The following is a 16,415-nucleotide window of genomic DNA, read 5'->3' on the forward strand; positions in this document are numbered from 1 at the left end:
GGTAGGTAGCCTTTTAAACATATCGCTGGTGCTAACTAAGCATTTAAAATCTTCACTTGAATGCACTTTATAGTTCACTACGGACTGACACCATTTAGTAAACCTGAATGCTGTGTGTAAACAATGTTGAAGAACCTTCCTAATGCCGACTATAAAGTGAATGACTTTTCACAATGGCTCAGGAGAGTTTGGCATTATAATAGCAGTGGAACAGTTTAGTATATTCTTTACAAAATCAAGGTATTCTGCATCTCATGGGTGTCTGACTTTGAATCTCATTCTTTTTTTTTGTATTAATGTGTAGTCATTGGAAGCAGTGGATTTAGCCCAAGACAAACCCACCAGTTTCCCCCACAAATATATCCATCCAAGTAAGATTTCATTTTCTTTTAATGCAATAATGAAATAAGCCAGTGATTTATTTTGTGTTTTTAATGCCTGTGCGGTGTTAACCCTTTCACTGTCAGAGGGGCCAGCAATGCATTGCGGTTTAAAAATAAATTGCTGCATTGCCCTTTAACCCTTTCTTTTTTATTGTGAAACTCTGAGGAACCCAAACCCTCTCTAATAGTGTCTGAGATCAGATGCATTGTAATTCACCCCAAACCTCTCTAATAGCGCGTCTGACATCAGATGCATTGTAAGGAACCCCAACCCTCTCTAATAGCGCATCTGAGATCAGATGCATTGTAAGGAACCCCAACCATCTCTAATAGCGCATCTGAGATCAGATGCATTGTAAGGAACCCCAACCGTCTCTAATAGCGCGTCTGAGATCAGATGCATTGTAAATTCTTATGCATTTGGTACAGTTTTCAAATGACCTGAAAATTGCAGGGAACCCTTTAGGTATGCTCAGGGAACCATAGGGTTCCTAGGAACCCCTGTTGAAAAACACTGAGCTACGGATTAGAATGATGCAACTCCATGTGCGTGATTCATTAAACTGTGATCGTGCAGAATGGGTCACCATTGCACAAAAACTCCCATTGAAGTGAAGTTTACATACAATAGTGCCATGATCGGCAGTATCTCTGTTTAATAATTAACCCCCCCTGTGGCTTTGTTAATCTGGTAGAAGTAAATTATATATCCATTTCCACATGTGTGTGGCTTTCTAATAAATTGTGTTCTTTTTTCTTCTGTTGTTTTCGGTAAATAGCAGAGCATACCCACATATTCTGCCTACCCCTTCCTCGCAAACTATGGCTGCATATGGGCAGACTCAGTTTCCCACAGGAATGCAACAAGCCACAGCATATGCTACATATCCCCAACCAGGACAGCCTTATGGAATCCCACCCTACGGTAAGCAATCTGTCTCACTCTAATATGTCATTCATTATTTCTCATTACTTCCATTCTCTTTATTCCTACAAGCAAACCTAGATAGTTTAAACTAAGAATTATTTTCCCTTTAACGTTTTGGCTTTCAAGAAAAAAAAAAATGTTTTTTTTTTTTCTCGTCCTAAAAAGAAACAGCGTTTTGTTAGATTTCAGTATTCTATTAGAGAAATGAAATTCTCATTACAATGAAGGGGAACCTTAATCTTTCAAGTCTGCAGAGTTTTAGGCAAAAGCCTAGTTAGGAGCTAAAAAATATATTTCCTTTTAAACAATATGAGTGATAACGATGTTGTGCATCAGTGGTGGTTGTAATATTAGATACTTTAATAGTCGATCTGTTTAATAAAGCTAATTGTTTAATTACCGTCTAGCTAATTCCATGTTCCTTTTAAATTCCATTTTGATTTTCTTTTCTCCGACTGTCACAACTTCAGAATGCAACAACATTTTGATTATCATATTGGTTTGTGCAGTGTACAGTATATGTCAGCTAAGCTCGTGATATCTTTTAAAATCACATTTTAACTATAAGAATTGGTGATTGTTTTGCATTAATTCTGCCAAACTGACGCCCATTATGTACGCAGAACACGAGTTGGCAATGGTTTGCTAACTTCTGTTTTTAGATTTGATTTGGGAGCCCAAACTTGGATCACATCTTCAAATAAGTCATTCATCAATAAAAAAAGTATGAATTAGTAAATACATAATAAATAAAAACAGTAGTTATATCATTTAAGCAAATAGTTTTTAAAGATGTTCAAAATTATCAAAAGTCAGTTGAGTGAGATACCTATTTAAAGAGTACCCATTGACTTATATACAGCACCTCCAAATAGCGTATACTGAGTGCGGAGAAATACCGATGAACCCACCTGAAATACCTGGGATATAAATAATCTTAATCTATTTTGCATATTAAATTAATGTATTTCCCAGGTATCTCAGGTGTGCTTACAAGTATCTCTCCGCATGGAGTATAGGTAGGTGACTCTATTTGGAGATATGAAAATCAATAGATACTCTACTAAATGGGGTTATTTCTCTGTCACTCTCTCCTCTCCAGCAAAAAAACATATTTCAGGGTTTCAAAATCTTAATTTGCTGCAAAACTGACAAAAATGTGCAATTTTCACCTGGCTCACGAAGTTTAAGTGAAGCGCTTACTCATCTCTACAGATTTTATCTTGCCAAAGGTGCTTTGTGTACATATGGTCCTTCTCTTTTTCAAAATGTGATGATAGTCAGTGAAACATGGTGTCATTATTTGTTTTAAAGGCCTCTAGTTTGACATTAAAAAGATAACAATTGTAACTGTTGAATTGCAGAGGGTCTTCAAAGCGTTGTACAGCAATATACTGTATGAAGGGCTCTTCCACTAAAGGAGTCAGAATCTTTGCTTTTGTAAGACACTTCTAGAATATTGAATTCAAAGAATGGGGTACCTTCATATGGCAAGGTTATGCTTATTTAGTCTCACATTTTCCACTGCATTTTAGTCCCGAACTATGCTATCCTGTTTACTGTCATTATCCAGTATATTGAAAATATAATAAAGGGCAATTAAATTCCATTAAAAATGCATACTTGTATTCAGTTTGTTTTCTGCCAATGTTTGGACCAATGGATCTGATATCACTAACTGATTTAGGGGCATTGTGGGCAGGCATCAAGACGGAAGGTGGTTTGCCACAATCACAGTCACCAGGACAGACCGGATTTTTAAGCTATGGTTCAAGCTTTAGTGCCCCTCAAACCGGACAAGCTCCATACAGTTACCAAATGCAAGGTATGTAATGGCAGATATATTATCCATTCCATTTATTTACTGCGTTGGTGCTGTATCTATCATCTGATGAAGGATCTATATACTGTATATCATAACCCGAAAAGTTATGGACTTCTGATCTACTCGAGAGACGTCTTTTGGCAAGACTACCCTATTACCATGATTTATATGGGTTGAATGGTACAATTTTATGATTTCTTGATTTTGGAATGGGATAGTATGTCTTGAAAAAATGACTTGCCATGGTGTAGCATTGATCTGAATAAATCTGTAATAAGCCTATACTTGATCACGGTGTGAGTAGATATGTTTTATTCCTAAGTTATAATATGTTCATGCAATCACGCTCGAAAATGTGTTGGTTAACTTTCAAATATAGGACATTTCTACATGTTTTGGAATATTCTTGAGTATTGCAGAGTTTATCAGCTTCATATTTTTATGCCTCAAACAAATATGGTTGGTGTCTTGTTGCTTTGTATGTAATGTGGCAGAGGATAGTTGACGTCCTATTAACTAAGGGAAATAGCTCTTCTGTTTGGCAAGTTTTAATGTATATTGATCTTGTTTGTCCAGACACTGGTGAGACCTCTTTGCCTTTGAACTGTTGGGTGACCAACTGCAGTACTGCAGGGGTGACCATCTGATACAAATTCCCTTAAGAGAGGACATTCTGCTTGATTTGCTTTGCAGATGGTAGTTTATTTAGTTCCTAAAGGTGATTAAAGAAAATGTAAAAAAAAACTTTGGAATTGCTTTTCCATCCAGATTACACTCTTCATCTTTTAATATTGTCTATTGTATTTCCATTTGTGAGAATAATATAGGAACATATTTTTGTGAACTATTACAAATGACAGCCATTGTGGTTTTCTTTATACCTTACAACTCTTTGAAAACAAGCTCCTGACAAATCCTATACATATGATATATTATGTGATATTGGTTAATTTGCTTTTTGTGGTTAGACATTTGAAACAAAATCTGAAACGATGATGTGTGTGTGTGTGTGTGTGTGTGTGTGTGTGTGTGTGTGTGTGTGTATATATATTCATACACCTTTAATTATTAAACACTCTTAAAACTGTTTAGTTTTAACAATATTATATTAGTACTGTATTGTTCTCTTTCATGTATCATTTGGGTTAAGTGTTTATCTTTATTCTCTTAAGTAATATATTCAATAAAAAGCTGTTGTATTTTTCTCTTTGAGAAATATGGTGCTATTTTTGTGCAATTGTTGCACTCATTTTGCTCCAGGGAAACAATGAATTTTCACTCCAGTTTGAGACCTGTGTACAATATTATTTAAGGGTTTCTTTATTTTGTACTTTATTATGCTGAAAAGAAGAGAAACAGGAGACGTAGGCCATCTACTACTACTGTGCTTTGGTAGATTTTGCTGTAATTGAATAAAACATAATTTGCTTACATTTTTTTATTTATCCATTTTATTTGTCGGGCATAGCTCCTGCTTTTGTAAAAATAAATATTGCTATTTATAATTAAAGTTATGGCACTTCTAAATTACTTTTTACATTCTACAATGTAGTGATCTTTAATTTGTAAATATTTATTTCAGCACAGTTTGTACAAACTATGCAAGACAAATAATAGGAGCAGATTTTTGGCAGAGTGATTTGTGTCTGTGCTTAATGGCCGGGACCCTTCCAAGACAATTTTCAAAACAGTGCAAACAATGTCTGAACAGCAGCAAATGTAAAAAGGGAAAAGACCTGGGATTAAAGAGCCCATCTGGTCTTCATAGACTTTCCCCCAAAGGACTGCACTAACTTCTGCCACATATATTGTACACTGATGATAGACATAGCCCATGGCAAGGAGGCTGATTATAGAAAGCAAATGAACTTCTGTTCGAAATCTCAACGAGCGACCGATGTTGTAACCACCCAATAAGATGTTCCAAATGAAGAAACAACAGGCATTCCCGGAAGGCAAAAAAAAGTTGTTCCGTTTGTTGTTGATTTTACATTTTCGGATTTCTACTCCTGTTCAGTGTAACACAATATTTTCTCTGTATGGCAATTTGTATGACACTGGCAATTTAGCAGCTAGCTGAGATGTTGCACATCCTAAAAAGAATGTAATTTCTGTGTCATTTAATGAAGTGGTTGGAAAAACATGAACTTTCTTCTGAGAACTTTTAGTGGTTCCTAAAGCCAGTGACACGCAATGGGCCACACAGCAGCTTTCAAAAAGATCTGCTTCAAGTTTGTTACGGTCTCTGTAACTTCCCCAGGATTTAAGGATAAGAACAATATTGACTCAAAATCTCCTTCTCTGAACACTGTTACAAACCATGCAGTACATCTAAAAAAAAAATTGCAATAGCACAATGTTTTTTCTACATTCCTGTCATCCTGTAGTTTGTTCTGAGGTTTAAAGAGCAGAAAGTCTATCATATATATCCTTACAATGAAACGGGGTAATGAAGTTGCTTTTATTAGGATAGAAAACTCTCGAATTGATTTTTACAGTTAACACTTCTGCACCATGTTGTACATTTTGCAAATGTCCTAAAATACATTGATTTTAAAAATCACATTTGAAATCAAAACTTTATTTTTTTATGATATACAATACTTTGGAAAGTTTAATCAATGTAACAGGAAATGTTTTAAGCTCCGTGGCCCTCGGCGGGTTAAACTAACTATCCTTTTCTCCAAATAATAAAGTAACATGAAATCACAATACGATGTAATGGCAAAATAAGGAAAGTCTATTCACTATTTTGGATCTGTTTATTTAAAAGTAAAACACTAAATAAATGATTTTCTTTGGTAAATGGTGCTTGGCTCCACTGCACTGTGTGTTCAGTTAGTCTCTTTGCATGAGGTATTGTGACATTCCTGTGTATTGGTTATATAGCTCATGTTCTCGGATAAAGAAACAATTTACATTAACAGTTATAACAGTGTTTCCCTAAATTTCATGCAGTTGAGTTTACAAATTGGAATGCTGCTTCGTTTTGCTTTTTGGAATAGTCTGTGACATCCAACAATTCAATACAAACAAGGAAATGTTGGCGTAAGGCTTGTTATTTGGTTTGCCAGGAACTTGTTTTTTATTTTTACCTCCGAGGCTTCTTTCAAAAGCAATTATTATTCATGTTGTTTAGAAATCTCTTTTTAAGTCTTTAGGTGGTGTCTGTGTTTGGTTTATCTAATTACTGTAGCTTGAGGTGTTTCAGTAAGATCTTATGGTTAATGGCATGTACCTGTATAACTAACAGTGTTTGAGGAATTCAAAGGACACCTTTAGAATTATTTATCATTATTTTACTCATGCAGATTCTAAAAGCTGTAATTACCAACCATTGGAGAGGAAAACATAATTATGCGCTCAGCTGGTCGAGTTTGAAGATAATACAACATCATTTAGGCTTTGATTTTCATTGTTTAAATGCCATTGAAAATACGAGTAACCTGTATTATATTTTTGAGTATCTAAAAAATTAAAAAAAAAACCCTGACATTATTTTAAAAAACCTGGTAAAATTCGATGTAAATGCTAAGGTTTTAGATCTTCATTTTCTCATGTAGTTTTGACATGTATTTTTTTTTTACTGCTGATAGATTGGAGTCATTTGTTTTTACCCTAGACAAATGCAATGTTTAAACCAAATGCTATCATTATACATTATTTGATGAGAACTAAGATCTTGCAATAAATAAGGGGCATGCTATGGGCCAAAAACATTAAAATACCTTGCTCATATTGATGTGACCTCTCTGTCGTTTTTGCTCACAGGCCCATGTAACACGACTATCTTTACATCCTACTGTAAATGGCATGGTGGGAGAGAAACCTCAGCACATACATTCCATCAGCCGTAAAATCTAGGACAGGGGTAACCAACTCCAGGGATATCCTGAAAACCTGGTCTGTTGGTAGCTCTGGAGGACTGGAGTTGGCTACCCATGTCCTGAGAAGTGTGAGCCTTTGACCAATTAGATATAGATTGTGAGCATGATCAAAGGTGCTATGTACTAAGATTTTTTTTTTTCAATTGTGTGTTAATTTCGGTACTAAAAAGTAATAGAAATCTTTGGTAATAGTGATCTTATTTAAAAGGACTTCATACATATGACGCATATTTTTTTTTTTTCCATGCCTGCCTCATGTTGAATAAATACCCGATTAATCGAATTTAAATGAAAACAGAATTGTGTATTTCTTTATGTACTGTATAACTGAGTAATTATTAGTGTAATATTATTTATACTAGCCAAGCAGTGAAAATAATACATTTTGTCATCCTACATAATGAAACATCTGTGTAGCGTAAAATACATTTTTGGGGTCCATACTTAGCAATTAAATTTTGTGCTAACACTATCAAGAGTCTTTTTAGGGTTCGTGTAAAGTACTTGGCAGACCGTTTTGACGCACATTTTTAAAATGATTTTGTAGCACGCAGAAATATTGTTTTGTAGTACGTACAATTTACATCTGTACATCAAGCGCAGTCTATTTCTGTGCGCCAAACCAAACGGGAAAAAAACAAACATTTTTGACGCAGCTGGAGGAGAAATGTGAGCTTAGTACAAAGGCGCACACAAGGCCAATTCATTTGAGTTTGATATGCACCCGTTTTGTGCCAAGAAGCTGTTTGCAACACTTAGTACATACGCTCCTGTGTTTGACCAACTGGCTTTTCAAATATTCTGTAAATGTAGGGCTACTGGGTATTACCCTGCTTGAAGTGTAATGGTACAGGGCTATGGTTGGCTGAGAGGGCCATTATGTTTCTATTGACAGATCTGCAGCACTGCTGCTTTTTTGTAATGCGCATTTACTGTTCCACATTTTATTACAAAAATACATTTGTGTCACAGCACCACTACTTTTGTTTAAGCCACTTTAACCACTCTTCCCTTGGCTTCATGCAAAGGAAATGTGCTTATGCTTTCATATTTTGAGTCTCTGTTTTATCAATCCCAGTAATATGTCTATTCCGTAATAAATGTTGCTCTTAGTTGGTGCTATATAAGCAAATAGAAACATATATACGTACATATATGTCATATACTTACATATATGTTGCAAATGAGATTAATTGTCTGAAGCACTGAAGATCTAAGCCTACTAGGTCAATCCAGTATCAAAGATCTAAAAGTAGTAGAATTTGGATTTAGCAATTAGAGTTTTCTTTCTTAGTAATACATCTTTGCAGCTCTAACCATGTTTTGTGAGGTACACATGGAGCCTATTGATATTGCAGTCTGGGAGGTCTGTGCATGCACATTTCAGTAATTTGAAGCATTTTCTCATTTCATTTCAGGGAGCAGTTTTACCACTGCATCAGGAATCTATACAGGAAGTAATTCACTCACAAATTCTACTGGATTTAATAGTTCCCAGCAGGTAAATGTCAGAGAAACAAGAATATTTCAGATCTGCAAAAGTACTGTGCTCTGTCTTCCAAGTTTTCATGTTTTCACCTTCCCCTTTCCTTTGCCCTGGTGTTGTTCCTCCAACATCTAAGTGCTTCTGCATGTTATGTTAGAAACCAAAACACTTTTAATCCTGTCAGTGCCAGAGGGGCTAGCAATAAATGTTTCTATCAGACATTAAAGCACTGAAGAGGTAAAATGTTTCTGGTATATACACATGTATTTGTATTGTATATGCATGTACACATTAGATTATATTTAAGAGGGACATATGTGGTCTAAATAAGTCTTGAAATGCAGTACTGTTATCTATTTATATGCACAAACAAGCCAGCCAATGTTTTCCATGTGGGGGAGAGCAGCATGAACTTTATGGAGAGGGAAAAAAGAGATGCTGAAAAGTCAACATATGTTTGCAGTTATGTTTTTGGAATGTATGCTGTAAAGTAGCAACATGTTTGACAAAAAACTCTTATGTTGCTTTTTGTGTGGTAGGAATATCCATCTTATCCCAGCTTTGGCCAGGGTCAGTATGCACAGTATTATAACAGTTCACCGTATCCTTCACATTACATGACAAGCAGTAACACCAGCCCGACTTCTCCCTCAACCACTGCAACATACCAGCTTCAAGAGCCACCATCTGGCATCACCAGCCAAGCCGTTACAGATCCTTCCACAGGTAATTGCTTTGCTGTTATTAGCCTTCTGTGGTATAGTTATTTGGGAAGAAATCTATAAATATCCTGCAATATGTAGAAGATACATGTTCAATGATGGAGTATGTACTTTGTTATATCATTTAAGAGTTAGCACTGTCATTCATAATCAAAGCATATATATGTATATATTATATGTATGGCTGTGTACTTTATGTTTACATATGTAGTTACATACACTTACATACACAGCTTTTAGTATATGTGTTTTCAGTGAATCATGCATTTATTCACAGTTGTTGAATCCCTATAAGTCAAGGATTTTTGTTCTTTTTTTTTATTTTTATTTTTTATGCATATATGGGTCAACAAAAGATCGAAGCTGCTACTGTTAGGTTGTATTGGATCCCAGGACTAGAAGGAATTTAGAAAACAGATAATTGACCTTTTAGTATAGCCGAAGATAGCGTGTGTCTACAGCTAATTTCAGAGTTCATTGAAAGAGTGGGAACCATGTGTCTGTATTTCTTTCCCTATGGAGTATGCCACATTTCTGATTATATTATGTTTACCTATTCTCTAAAACAGGTACTTTAAATATGTTCAGAGTGATCCCTGCTGTGGTTTCTTGATCAATATAGGAAACGTATGTTGTAAGGAGTTTTATCATCATTGCTTGTAAACTTGTAATTGCGTTACACATAGATGTTATTCACCCAATATTTATTTACCATATCTTGTTCCAAAGGGACAAGCCTACTAAACAAGCCTACTTTTCTTCACTAATCAACATGCACAAGTCTAACCCACGCCGACTGTTCTCTGTCTTTGATACTCTACTCAAACCACCCTCAGCTGCCTCTCCTTCCTCCATCTCCGCTCAGGACTTTGCTGACTATTTTAAGGAAAAGGTGGAATCCATACGGCAGAACATCCCCTCTGTTTCTTCCTCCCATCCTACACCTCTTCCTAACTCTCCTCCTGCCTTCCTTGACTCTTTTTCCACTGCCTCAGAGGAGGATGTGTCGCTGTTGATTGCCTCTTCTCCCTCTACCACTTGGCCTCTTGACCCCATTCCCTCCCATCTCCTAAAACCTCTTGCTCCTACTATAATCCCTACGCTCACACACATTTTTAACTCCTCCCTCTGCTCTTGAACCTTTCCATCCTCCTTCAAACATGCAACAGTCATACCATTACTCAAAAACACCAAGCTTGACCCTACCTGTCTTTCTAACTATCGACCTGTCTCCCTCCTGCCTTTTGCCTCTAAACTCCTTGAACGTCTTGTATTCTCTCGCTTGCTCCATTTTCTCAACACTTATTCTCTCCTAGACCCTCTACAATCTGGCTTCCACACTGCTCACTCCACGGAAACAGCCCTCACTAAAATAACTGACGACCTCCATGCTGCCAAAGACAGAGGTCATTACACTGTGCTCATATAACTCGACCTCTCTGCAGCATTTGACACCATGGACCACCCTCTTCTCCTTCACATTCTCCATACTCTTGGTATTCGGAACAAAGCTCTATCCTGGATCTCATCCTCCCTCTCCCTTCTTACTTTCAGTGTCTCTTCTGCTAACATCTCCTCCTCCTCTATTGATCTCTCTGTGGGGGTACCCCAGGGCTCTGTCCTGGGACCTCTTCTCTTTTCTCTGTACACACTCTCTCTAGGTGACCTAATAACATCTTTTGGGTTTAATTATCACCTCTATGCTGACGACACACAAATATACTTAACACCGACCTTACACCTGCTGTACAAACCAAAGTTTCTGAATGTCTCTCTACTATATCATCCTGGATGGCCCTCCGTCACCTTAAACTCAACATGGCTAAAATAGAGCTCCTCATACTTCCTCCCAAACCTGGCCCTACTACCTCCTTCCACATTACTGTTGGAACTACCATCATTCACCCAGTAGCCCAAGCACGCTGCCTAGGGGTCACACTCGACTCCTCTCTCACATTCGCCCCTCACATTCAAAACATTTCTAAAACCTGTCGCTTTTTCCTCCGCAATATAACTAAGATACACCCTTTCCTCTGTTGCTCGACTGCTAAAACTTTGACTCAGGCCCTCATTCGCTCCCGTCTTGATTACTGCAACCTCCTGCTGTCCGGCCTTCCTGCCTCTCACCTGTCTCCACTACAATCTTTCTACAAACGCTGCTGCCAGAATCACTCTACTCTTTCCTAGATCTGTTTCAGCATCTGCCCTCATGGAATCCCTCTCCTGGCTTCCGATCAAATCCCGCATCTCACACTCCATTCTTCTCCTCACTTTTAAAGCTTTACACTCTTCTGCCCCTCCTTACATCTCTGCCCTAATTTCTCGTTATGCACCATCCAGACTCTTGCGTTCTTCTCAAGGATGTCTTCTATCTACCCCCTTTGTATCTAAAGCCCTCTCCCGCCTTAAACCTTTTTCACTGACTGCCCCACACCTCTGTAATACCCTTCCCCTCAGTACCCGACTTGCACCCTCTCTATCCACCTTTAAGACCCACCTTAAGACACACTTGCTTAAAGAAGCATATGAATAGCACTGTGGATATTCTGAACACATGATACATAAGCTTGGCCCCCTGCAGACGCACTTACCAGAACTCCCTCCTACTGTCTCTGTACGTTCTCCCTACCTACCAATTAGACTGTAAGCTCCTCGGGGCAGGGACTCCTCTTCCTTAATGTTACTTTTATGTCTAAAGCACTTATTCCCATGATCTGTTATTTATATTATCTGTTATTTATTTTACCACATGTATTACTACTGTGAAGAGCTATGTACATTAATGGCGTATATAAATAAAGACATACATACATACAAGGGATGCTGATAATACACACACACACACACACACACACACACAAACACACACGCATATATATACTCTCTTATGCTTTTTTTGAACTTGGTACTATTAGTACTATACTGATGTTTAAAGCTTATATTAAGTTGGAAAAGAAACTGCATCCATGTCCTGATGCACACTCTCTTGAAGCAGAAACGTTGTAAAGTATGGACGTTAAGAATATCGTGTTCATTCTAATGTATGGAAGTTAAGAGTTGGTGTTATGAGCAGCAATACAAAATCATTTAGATCAGTATTTGTCAATCATTAGCGCCCCTCTGTAATCATTCAGATGTTTGTAGTGTTATCATATTTTGCTGTAACTTTACAACCGGGCTATACTAGCAAGTAAGGAAATACTTACTGTAAGCCATGTATTTTTTTGGCACTGAACTAAACTCTTCCCTGCTACTGCTACTCTGGAAAGCATTTGTTTAAGACCTGATGGTGGCAAACTAGTTCGGACAGTGTGATGAACAGCTCCAGAGTTCAGGCATATATGGAAATGTTCCATTCCTATCTAGAGGCATACCCCGCTTTAAGGACACTCACTTTAAGTACACTCGCGAGTAAGGACATAAAGTCCAATAGGCAAACGGCAGCTCACGCATGCGCCTGTCAGCACGTCCTGAACAGCAATAACGGCTCCCTACCTGTACCGAAGCTGTGCGCAAGCGGGGAGACTATAGAGCCTTTTACAAATGCGTTATGCACGTATATGACGATTGCGTGCAGTACATGCATCGATAAGTGGGGAAAAGATAGTGCTTCACTTTAAGTACATTTTCGCTTTACATACATGCTCCGGTCCCATTGCGTACGTTAAGGGTATGCCTGTTTACAAGTGGTAAGATGAGAGCAAGGGCCATGGTTGGCAAAAATATTAATAATTAGTTTAGGTACTCGGCAGGGGTGCAATGTTCAGCCCACTAGTAAATGAGGGCACAGCTGGAAAGTTGCTTTTGAGACAACACATACGTACATTTTTTTTGTGCTCAGATTGGTAATTTTTCAGGAAATGGAGCTTGTAAAACATGGGTAGCACCTAACTCCAAGTCGTAAGGAACAGCTGACTTGGGCCTGGTTTTGCATTCCCAACACCACACATTCTGCTACTTGCAGCTCTGATTTTCTTAATAGGATGGAAGTTTAAGGGCACACTGGCTGGTTTAGCCGTTTCTTATGCGTTAGTGGCAAGTATAAAATAAAATAAAAATGCTGTGAGTATTTTAATCCTCTGTTCGATTCCAAGCACAGCAGGGAGTGAGACCAACCAGAGTATTGCATGCCTCATGCATGTGCTCTTAATGGACACTGCTGTTGGCAGAGATGATTGGTGTTTGAAAGCTCCCTTTTCTCATAAAAATGACCACATGTGCAGAACACATTTCTGTTTAGAAAAGCACTGCACCTGTATCCTCTCCTGCTTGTCCTAGCACTTTAACAAAGTCAGTACTGGAGGAAACAGCAACACACTGCTCTATAGGCTTCTTTAATCCTGAAGGGTCAATACTTCAATGTCCTGCAACACCATACATTACAGGCCTCTTCATCCTAGAAGAACGTAAGTAAGTTTATATTCAAGCGATAGACTCATTTATGCTATTTTTGTGTCGTTTCACAATTATCTCGTAATGATCACGTGGAAGGTTGAAGAGAAGACCTAAGAAAAGAGAAGAATTACTTGCACTGTACAGGGTAGCCTTTGCATTACATACTCGTTTCATATTTCTTTTTACAAACATGCATATTGTGATGCTTAACTTCTTATCATTTAAAATGTGCTTAGTTTAATTTAAAGACAACAAAGATATTTTCATGTTTTCATGTCATTTCTGGAAAGTTATCTAACAAATATTTCTGCAAAGTGTTGCCCTTCCAACACTAGAGGCAAAAAAACCTCTGAAAGGGTATACAGTTGGGTAACGGTTAATACATTCCTTGCTAGGCTCCCAGTTGGCTGATACATCTACAAGTACCATTGTGACAAAGGCATTGAATTGTTATACACAATTATCCCTTTTAGGTGTAATTGAACAAATATGCACTGTGTAGGGCAGATGATATATTGCAGCAATACAGCGTCAATATTTATGCAAGCGGATGATACACTTAGTTAGCCTAAAATGCAAAGCCATCAACGTTATATGGGAACACAATCTCTTTAGTCCATCTTCAAGGAGAAAAATAATTTATAGTTAACGCTTTGTCTTTGTGTAATAAAAATTAAACTTGATGCAGCTTACATTAAAACATATCTTGCTTGCATGTGCTCTGTTTGTAAGCTACTTGAATGTTTGTGGTCCAGTTGGCTGTGAAAAACTGTACATTCCATAATAAGTAGTCAGAAGCTTGTCTGTGAAACAAGACTCTTGTGGCATAAAAGTTTTCTCATTCCAGTTTTCAAGAGCTTAAAGCAAAACGGATGATATGGTGAGCAGAGCAGTGTGTATATCTGAAGAGAAAAGACTGCTCGGTTTTGTTAATGCAACATTTGATCCACAGGTGGATTTCAGGGAGAATAACTGAGAGAAATAGATGACACATTTGTTTATTCTTGCTTTAATCAGATAGGCATATTCCACTCAAACCTAATCCAAATGTAATGAGCGTGCATCAGTGATGTCATCCAGGCAGGATCCAGAAGGGGTCTATGAATGTCTATAGGGCAAGTGTGGAAATGGCTGAATTGAATCTGGGTTGTCAGTTTACAGGCTAGTATTTACAGACGGTGAATTTGCAATGAAATCCCAATCACAATATGTTTGTATATCTATCCACAAGCCTAGCTTTGGTATGATACCCAGAGTACAGGTTTGCAGAACACATGACTACGTAAACATAAACTTATTTATAGTGGCTAGAACTAGTTAGAAACAAATTAAGCTGTGGGTCAAACTCTGATTGTTTTTGATAATAAAATAGGAAGGCACCCTCAGTCTTCTTTGAAAAAAATGCAAAAAGTGTTTTATTTTACATATACAGTATATCGACATTTCGGTCCCCTTCAGGGATCTTTTCGCCTAGAGCACCCAGACCAGTTTGCATTGTTTCATGAATGCTTCTATCAGTTAGCATGGTCACTGGTGATGTGGAGAGATGGGAAGGGATGAGTTGTGTCATATATCTGTATTAAGATCTGTCTGTCTGTAGTAAGTGGGGCAGTGCACAGTTAAAGATGAATGTTAATGGCCTTTGTTTGTTAATTAAGTAATAATCCCAGAAGAACAGGGCATTATTTGCCAGTAATGCCCTGTTCTGAGGGGATTATTACTATTGTAGGCTAAATGTAGTCTTTTTTCATAAAATAGACAATTTTGTATTGAAAAATAAATCGGAACTACGCTGATGCACCTGTGTAGGAAAAAGAAGTAAAGTAGCAAATGAGTGGGGAGAGAGGTGAGGGGGGGGGGATAGAGAGAGGTGAGGGAGGGGGGGAGAGAAGAGAGAGAGAGAGTTGAGAGGGGAGAGAAGTGAGGGGGTGAGAGAAGAGAGAGATGAAGGGGTGAGAGGAGAGAGAGATGAAGGGGTGAGAGGAGAGAAAGGTAGGAGGAGAGAGAGGTGAGAGTGAGTGGGGATTGAGAGAGGGGGAGTGAGGTGGAGGAGGGGAGAAGAGAGAGAGGTTAGGGGGGAGAGAGATAGGTGAGGGGGGAGAAGGGAGAGGTGTGGGGTGGGGGGGAAGAAAGAAGGGGAGGAGAGAGGGGGGAGATAGAGGTGGAGGAGGGGAGAAATAGAGGTGGAGGAGGGGAGAAATAGAGTTGGAGGAGGGGAGAAGAGAAAAGCGATGGGGGAGAGAGGTGTGGAGAGAGAGAGGTGAGGGGGAGATAGATAGGGGTGAGGGTGGAAAGGGTGAGGGAGGGAAGTGGGGGTATGGGGGGGAACGGAGGTTGAGAAGAGGGGAGGGGGAGAGGTGGGTCAAGGAGAGATGGAAAAGAGAAGTGGGGGACAGTGATTTTAACTACAAACTAAATAAAAGCCAAATAAAAATTACCTTGACAGAAGCTATACAAGTGGTTGAAGAAATATTACTTTGTTGCAAGTAACAAAGTTACTATTTGGGACCCACAAGTTTCTGACAGCACTAGCAGCTGTGATAGAGAGAGCCTGCATATGCTGCCGTGCTGTCAGAGGAGAGGAACCTTGGACAGGAAAGGTATTTAATTCAAATTCTCAGCGGTCTCCCTGCATCTCTGAAAGGTGAATTGGCAAGTTACCAAAAATTCCGGGCATTACTGAATGTATAATGCCCTGAATTCTAACCAATCAGAGAGCAGGGTTTCTCATCTTTGTACAGATGAAGAAGATACCTATCTTTGGACCAAGTGTGGTTAATATTATATTA

At 38.3% G+C, this 16,415-nt stretch overlaps 1 protein-coding gene across 14 annotated transcripts in view; it reads left to right on the forward strand.

Annotated features, from left to right (window-relative positions):
- The window catches only part of EYA1 (EYA transcriptional coactivator and phosphatase 1), a 95,467-nt gene that overhangs the window by 20,288 nt on the left and 58,764 nt on the right, over positions 1-16,415 (forward strand). For 7 of the 14 annotated variants that reach the window (XM_075583521.1, XM_075583536.1, XM_075583568.1 and 4 more), the window contains 5 exons: positions 305-371; positions 1,163-1,308; positions 2,999-3,136; positions 8,442-8,524; positions 9,049-9,235. In XM_075583521.1, coding sequence (XP_075439636.1) covers positions 305-371; positions 1,163-1,308; positions 2,999-3,136; positions 8,442-8,524; positions 9,049-9,235 — 621 coding nt within the window. The remainder of the gene's footprint in view (positions 1-304; positions 372-1,162; positions 1,309-2,998; positions 3,137-8,441; positions 8,525-9,048; positions 9,236-16,415) is intronic. The other 7 variants (XM_075583550.1, XM_075583581.1, XM_075583600.1 and 4 more) reach the window with 4 other exon arrangements.

Source organism: Ascaphus truei, chromosome 2, assembly GCF_040206685.1.
Source record: "Ascaphus truei isolate aAscTru1 chromosome 2, aAscTru1.hap1, whole genome shotgun sequence".
Taxonomy (NCBI): Eukaryota; Metazoa; Chordata; class Amphibia; order Anura; family Ascaphidae; genus Ascaphus; species Ascaphus truei.